Source organism: Octopus bimaculoides, chromosome 13, assembly GCF_001194135.2.
Source record: "Octopus bimaculoides isolate UCB-OBI-ISO-001 chromosome 13, ASM119413v2, whole genome shotgun sequence".
Classification (NCBI taxonomy): Eukaryota; Metazoa; Mollusca; class Cephalopoda; order Octopoda; family Octopodidae; genus Octopus; species Octopus bimaculoides.
This window is the reverse complement of record NC_068993.1, coordinates 52,560,687-52,568,427: the sequence shown is the minus strand read 5'-3', so window position 1 is coordinate 52,568,427 and position 7,741 is coordinate 52,560,687. Positions and strand designations below refer to the sequence as shown.

The window sequence follows — 7,741 nt, the reverse complement described above, 5'->3', positions numbered from 1 at the left end:
AGTGGCTTTGACAAAAAAAAGGTGGAAGAATGACAGTTATAAAAAAAAAAAAAATAAATAAATAAATAAATGAATCATCAATTGGTGACCATTATGGAGCAAGTTATACAACTAGACCAGAAGATGTCCCAGACAGAAATGCTGCAGAAATTGGGACATCCTCAATTTTAAATGTCTAGGATGCTCCTGGAGAAAAGAGAGTTAGAGTAACCTATCAATCTAATACCAATCCAAATAGAAAAGGCAAATATATTCTTTTATTCGTTTATATGTTTCAGTCAAAAGATGCTAGTATAGAGGGGTTATCACCCCAATGGTTCACAAGTGCTGGGTTCAGAGATATAACAAAGTGGTCGACCCTACAAATAAGGTGGCTGTTATATTGGAAATTAACTCATAATATTGGATGCAGTAGGATTTATGAAGAGGAGAAGAAAAATGAAGACCGTGATGCAAGTGATAAATGAATTTGTACATTATCACCTGAGATTCTACAGACCTACGGCCAAGATGGCATCAGCAATGCAGATAAAAAACTGAGATGTACACCTGAGTCGTTCTCTTAATCTCAAGACAAGCATAGATTGCAAGGATAGAATTAAAATAAATTATTACTAACAATGAATTGAAATCTTATAATTTATTGCCTATTATGCCAATTTATTTTATTGTATAAGAATTTCAATTACCAAATCAATGCAAATAAGTTGAATTGATTGCAATAAGTTTGGTAGAGAAATACTCTTTAGTGTCCTTTAGTTATCAATGACAGTATCATTGAATTTTCTCATGCCCCATTATTGACAATAATATAAATTCCTGCCAAGTGTTTCCTTATATGTAGTTAGCCTTATGAAATAAAAAAAGAGATCTTTGAAAAAAATATTTTGTTATTGCTACAATATGATAAAAACATTGTAAATGAGAGATGATTAAAAACTATGTTCACAGACTGTTAAAGCATATAATACAAATATAAACAGTATGATAAAAAAGAAACCAACTATACCTTGCTGGGTAAGTTTTCAAATATATTACAACCCTCTGTGTTCAAAATACACATTGATTGAGCAAAATGATGTCTCTGTTAGAAATAAACAAAAGAGGAAATGTTCAGACCATATTTGAACATTTCTTTATATTGCATTTCACAACTAAAAACTATAAAGCAAAAATGAAGTATGATACCCTTGTCATTGTATTATCATTGTTTTATGTTTGCTTTCCATGTCGGCTTGGGGCTTGGAACTGTTAACAGGGTCTGAGTTAGTTCTTATTTTGAAATACTGCTCTCTTAGAGGAGTTAGAGGATCAGGTCTCACTTATGTGTTTCATTCTTGGCTTGGTTTCAATGGGTGGAGCAAGCATCACAAAACATTTTATCCAATATCTAATGACTCTGATGATTTATTGGTTTTTAACTATAGAATAGCGACATGTGTGAATTGAGGTCAATTTGGGAAGGTTCCCTACATTTTCTGGATGAAGATCCACAGGTATCATAAGATATAAAGAGGTCATAAGTGTAAGTGTGTGTGAGAGAGAGAGGGAGAGAGAAAGAGGGAGGGGGAGGGAGAGAGAGAGAGAGAGAGAGAGAGAGAGAGAGAGAGAGAGAGAGAGAGAGAGAGAGAGAGAGAGAGAGAGAGAGAGAGAGAGATTCTCTTTGAAATGAGCTGCATTGACTAGTGTAACCCAAGATATACTGTCTGAAAAGAAATAGATAGAATGCTTTTGATGATAAATCTATTGAATAAACTTGCCTGGGGATAAATAATGTATCAACCAATAGATTTTGACCCATAGATATTTTATTGACAATGGGGAACATAATATGTGATATCTTAAGTTGACTGGAGAAATTACTTAGTGAACTGTGTCTTGGAGGTTTTACAAGATATCTTCGAGATTTTCTAAGAGAGCTAGAATCGTATAATTGATATAAAGGATGAATTAATATAAAGCGAGTCAACTAGCTGTATATCCTGACAGCCATAGACTGGGGTGTCAAGGCAGAAGTAATTAGGATGATAATGATGACAACTATGATGATTCTGGTAGCTATGGCGATGATCATGATTATGATAAAATTAATAACATCACAACTGAAGTGGAATGAACAAGTGTAGCTTACCTCCATTACTGAGCCTTCAGAACTGTAAAGAGCAGCTAGCACAGATTGCTGAAATTAAAAGATATTGCCGTAGGTCATTATGGGAGTATTGGGTGTTGGATAATATAATTGTGTTAGAAGAAGCATAGGGGTGTAAAAAAATTTTACTGCAGCTTATTAGGGAGTTGTGAAAGGAGCTTTTGCTGGTAGGCATATATGTGTATAAGGAGTGAATCTGGGAAGGGTTGTTGGGGTAGAGCCCTCCAGCACCTCCACCAAAGGATCCTATCAGAGGTAACCATCATTATACTTTCCTACTGGATTCCTGAGTGTAACCAACAGAGACTATGGATATTAACTAACCATCTCGCCTTGGTCAGCCCAGTTGGCTTGGATTGAAGAAACCATCATTCAGCCCTTTCTTATGGCATTCTAACCACGTATCTGTAGTGCTGGAGCTGTGATTGCTCAATGCCAGAGAAGTAGCAGCTTGGCTTGGAGAGATACTGTGATTTCTGTGCTATGCAACATGTCGAGTAACATTATTCCAGGAATCCTACTGAGGAATCCCATTTTGGCTGCTTGTATTTATGATTGTGTTCCCTTGATCAGAACCCAACATTTATGACCAGGTAAACCCTGTCAACATCTCATAGGATGCAAGGTAGTAAGCTGGCAGAATCGTTACTGTGCTGGGCAAAATGCTTAACAACAGCATTTCGTTTGACTTCACGTTCTGAGTTCACATGCTACCAGGGTCGACTTTGCCTTTCATCCTTTCAGGGTTGATAAAATAAATATCTGCTGAACACTGGAGTTGATGTAATTGACTTACCCCTCCCCCAAAATTGCTGGCCTTGTGCCAAAATTTGAAACCAATAGCTTATATTGTAGATCTATGTCAGAAATGGCTAAAACATCATACTAAATTACAAACAACAGCAATGTGTGCGTGTGTGTGTGTGTATATGTTTTTTGCTAATCTTTGATTTGGTGGTCAGATCATTGTCATTCATTCATAGAACACACTTGCTGAAGGTAAACATTAATGGAATATGTTTAAGGCAGCGAGCTGGCAGAAATGTTAGCACGCCGGGCGAAATGCTTAGCAGTATTTCGTCTGCCGCTACGTTCTGAGTTCAAATCCCGCCGAGGTCGACTTTGCCTTTCATCCTTTTGGGGTCGGTAAATTAAGTACCAGTTACGCACTGGGGAGGGGGGGTCGATGCAATCGACTTAATCCCTTTGTCTGTCCTTGTTTGTCTCCTCTATGTTTAGCTCTTTGTGGGCAATAAAGAAATAAGAATATGTTTACTGATTGACAGTAAACAAAATTTACAAACAGTGAAGTAGTGAACATTATGAATATGTGATGAACAGTGATGAATAACAGTAAACAACTTACTGAAGCTACTTGGAAGGAGTTGTTGGTTCCCCTGTGGTCAATGTCATGGCATAAACAGGATACAAAAAGAGCAAATATTTCCAATTCACTGAAAGAAAAATATAATTAGAACAGAAAAATTAATTGCAATATTTTCTACTCAATAAACATTTCTCCGCTGTTTAACTGCTTGTATACAAATGTATAAATTGTATACACACACACACATTCATATCTATGCATGTACACACATACACACAGAATGTCTACTCAGTATTTAACTGAATAAACAATCTGCTGGTGTTTAACAATTGCTGAGACAATGAAAATATCATAGCAGCTAACTGCCTTTGATTTACATATCAGAGGGATGGACAAACGGAGAGGAGACATACTGTCATTTATACAAATAGACTATACTATATATTTTACATTTAATGATGCTCCACTTACTGTAAAGTACAGTATAATAAAACATCTTGTGAGAAGACTGCAATAGTATGAAACCAACCATACAACTGCTCAATGAAAAGTGACATGAATAACAATAAGAGCAGCAACAACAGAATAAAAGCTTCAACTTACTCCAAATATTCATGTAACCGTGCATTTTTTACCATGACGTAAGCATAATGAGCCACTGAGAACGCATGAATCCAGTTGTGATAAGGAGGGTTGCGATAGCCTTTCTTGACCATTAATATGAATCTAAAAACAAATAATAATAGAATGATAAATATGGCAAAATCTAAAAATACAGGAAAAATCTGTCGCTGTCGGCAGCAGCATTCAATGATACTATTAAACACATATATACTTCACACGCTCAACTGTTTCAGACCTACTTTAGTAACTAATAGTTATTATATTTGAATGGAGAAAATGTTCCAAAGGCAGTGCTCTAGCATGGCCTTGACAGTAATAGTTGAGATGCTTCCTGTGATTTTGACTATTGCTTATGTTATGAAGATCTTGAATGATGAAAATGTTAATACAATATTGTATTTAATACCAGTCTCACCTACACATATACCCAATAATCAAAATTTTAATAATTTAATTGCCTACTAAAATATTGATTAATTAATTAGAGGTGCACCAGCAGTGTTGAATAAAATATAGTCATGTACAGCCACATTTAACATGTTCATGTACACTCAGACATAGAAAGATTTCTTCTCTAGAGGCAACTTCTGCAGCATATTATCTTTCCATGTCCAAATGTACATGAACATTGTAAATGTGACTGTATATAACTATATTCATTAATTACATAATCCACTAATTTCTTCTACTCCATTCATAACTAGGATACATTATAGGAATATAAACTGACTCAGTACTTGATCGGTACTTTAGTTTCTCAATCTCAAAGAGAATGAAAAATAAAATAAATCATATCAAACCAGTAATTGGCTGGTTCTATTTTATCAAGCCTAACCCTGGTGTGGTTTGAACTCAGATTGTAATGTAACATAACTAAATACTGCTAATCATTTTTTTTTCCGGCACTACCAATTTTACCAAATTATCACCACTTTGTACTTTAGAATATTGAAAAGAAAAACTTAAAGAAATATTCCAAAATTTGTTCTTTAAGTTTGAAGCATTTTTATGATATCAGCATATATAAAAATTTCCAAACAAAATATGATAAATTAATAGCAATTAATTAGACCTACCTCACTAAAGAATCTCTTCTAATACGCCATCGGGTGGTGAAGCCTAAATCTTCAAACATAAAGGCGACAGCCTGTAAAATAATAATATGCATTAGAAGTATTATATATATATGTATGTACATGCAAGTAGTGTATTTTGTGGCATGGAAGATGACATTTTTCTAAAAACATTTGAAAACTACTGTGCATCTTGCATGATGCTAGTTGAGAAGTTGTTGCATTATTTAACACTACAGCACATTACAGATGTAGAAAAGGTATGTTATATTAAAATTTTCCATTTCTTTTATGGATTCTTTTTAAAAGTTAATTACATGATAACCTGTAGAAGACTGATGGTGCTTAAGGTCCATCCACACAATGAAGCAGTGCCCAGCAGTGTGCTGTCATACACAAGGGGAGGTTTTCCATTGAGGATTTATACACCCCAATATTAGACTATTTTCTTGGGTCAATACGCAGTGATTGCTTATAAGTTTTAAGCTTATAAAATATTATTATTATTTACAGAATTGTCACTTTTCACTGCTTCTCAAATCAGTGCAGAAAACTCACATGCTTGTTTGTTTAAAAGACACTATGAAATATATATATATATACATGATGATATAAAGTTCCTAATCTTTTCATTAAAAAAATCATTAACTTTCTCGTTGGAAAGTAGTGGGAATTACTTTGTATTATAATGAACTGAAAAAAAAAAAAAAAAAGAAAACCTTATGTAATGTTAAGTTGACTTTGTGACTGATTATCATGTTTATTTATCATGGTTAATATCACAATTTTATCTTAAAAAGGTTCACAGTCGGGGTTTTGGATCAGATGCTACTGACAGAATCTTAAGAAATAGATAGCATACTTATATAAAAATAAATTCTAATGCTTCAAATAGAATACAACACGAACGAGACTAGTTTCTTCAGTAAGGGGGTATATATGTAGGTTATTAGGCTAATACTTCAACATTTAATGGCATATTAAAATCTAACGAGGTTTAAAAATGGAATATATATTAAATCATCTGTCTTACCTTACAAGTGTCATTTTCGGGTACCCAGCGAGGAGCAAAGGAGAATTTATCAAAATCCAGAGAGAAATCAGTTAATGTATCAGTTTCACACACCAATTGACTGGTCTCTTCAGGTGAAACCTATCGCACACAAAGAAATTCTTGTAACAAACATAGTTAAATATTAGTTTCAAATTTTGGCTCACGGCCCAGCAATTTCAGGGGAGGGAGTAAGTCGATTACATCAACCCCAGTGCTTGACTGGTACTTTTTTTTTTCTGTCCTGAAAGGATGAAAGGCAAAGTTGACCTCGACGGAATTTGAACTTGGAATATAAAGATGGATGAAATGCCACTATGTGTTATGCCTGGTGCGGTAATAACTCTGCCAACTCAATACCTTTAATATTAAAAATTATAAGTTGGTTATAAAAATTGATTTTCAATTTAAAAGTAATGCCACTCTTTTTGAAGGAGTGAACGCTTGGCTATATCAATCATAGCATTTGACTGGCATTTTGTTTAAAGATGAGCAAAAGGCAAAATTGATTTCAGTGATACAAGGGGATGAAAGTAAATACCAGAAGTTATTTTGTCTGGTACTGCACCAATTTTGTGAGTCAATTTGCAAGTGGATTTATTCATCAGATAACTAGATTCATTCCATGGAATATATTTACTACTGATCAAATGTTGAAAATCCCCTTGATCCCAGATGTGCTCAATGAAAGCATATCTGGGGCTAAAAAAAAAAACAACAACAACAGAGAAAAAGAAACATTTGAAGATTATACAAAGCAGACATCTGCAACAACAACAACGACAAGAATGACAATAACAACAATAATAATAATAAAGATAACAATAGGAAAGTAATCAGATAAACAGCTAAGATATACACAAAACAAACATACACAAAAAAAAAAGCCTTCACCAAAGTGGTGTTGAAAATAGAACTAAAAAGTGCTTCACAGAAAATTCACAAAGAATACAAGAAAGCCAGTGAAGTGAAATGAGATTAAAAGAAATATTTTTTCCTGAATTCCACTGTTTTATTAACAAAAAAAAAAAAACCCTCAAAAAACAAAACGAAACAAAACAGAAATCATCTCCACTAATTTCCTGTTTATTATGTGAAACATAATTAAATTTACAATAACTGATTTTCAGTCAATTCAATAAATGTTCAGCTTTTGACCCTTGGTGTGCACCTGTGTGAGTGTGTCTTAATAAATATGCATGTGTAGAATGAGGTGTCAACTAGTGTACAGCACTTTCACCAACATCACCAGCAGGAGGTCGCAAAGGGTTCACACATTAACAAAGGCTGCAGAGTCTGTTATTGTGTTAATGTGTAAAATATTAGTTATCAATTGATAATCAAATTACAAAACTGACACACACACACACACACACACACACATATACAGATACTCGATTAAAATGTTTATACATGTGTATCTATGTGTGTGTGTGTGTGTGCGTCCAATAATACTATCCATATCACGTCCTCACTTTGTTGTTTTTTTGTTATTGTTTTTTTGAACTATATATATA

At 33.9% G+C, this 7,741-nt stretch overlaps 1 protein-coding gene across 7 annotated transcripts in view; it reads right to left on the bottom strand.

Annotated features, from left to right (window-relative positions):
- Positions 1 to 7,741, bottom strand: part of LOC106877721 (cGMP-dependent 3',5'-cyclic phosphodiesterase) — a 434,395-nt gene that overhangs the window by 6,671 nt on the left and 419,983 nt on the right. For all 7 annotated transcript variants that reach the window (XM_052972474.1, XM_052972473.1, XM_052972475.1 and 4 more), the window contains 6 exons: positions 6,207 to 6,326; positions 5,177 to 5,247; positions 4,080 to 4,202; positions 3,516 to 3,603; positions 2,132 to 2,179; positions 1,010 to 1,084 (listed from right to left, as the gene is read on the bottom strand). In XM_052972474.1, the coding sequence (XP_052828434.1) occupies positions 1,010 to 1,084; positions 2,132 to 2,179; positions 3,516 to 3,603; positions 4,080 to 4,202; positions 5,177 to 5,247; positions 6,207 to 6,326 (525 nt within the window). The remainder of the gene's footprint in view (positions 1 to 1,009; positions 1,085 to 2,131; positions 2,180 to 3,515; positions 3,604 to 4,079; positions 4,203 to 5,176; positions 5,248 to 6,206; positions 6,327 to 7,741) is intronic.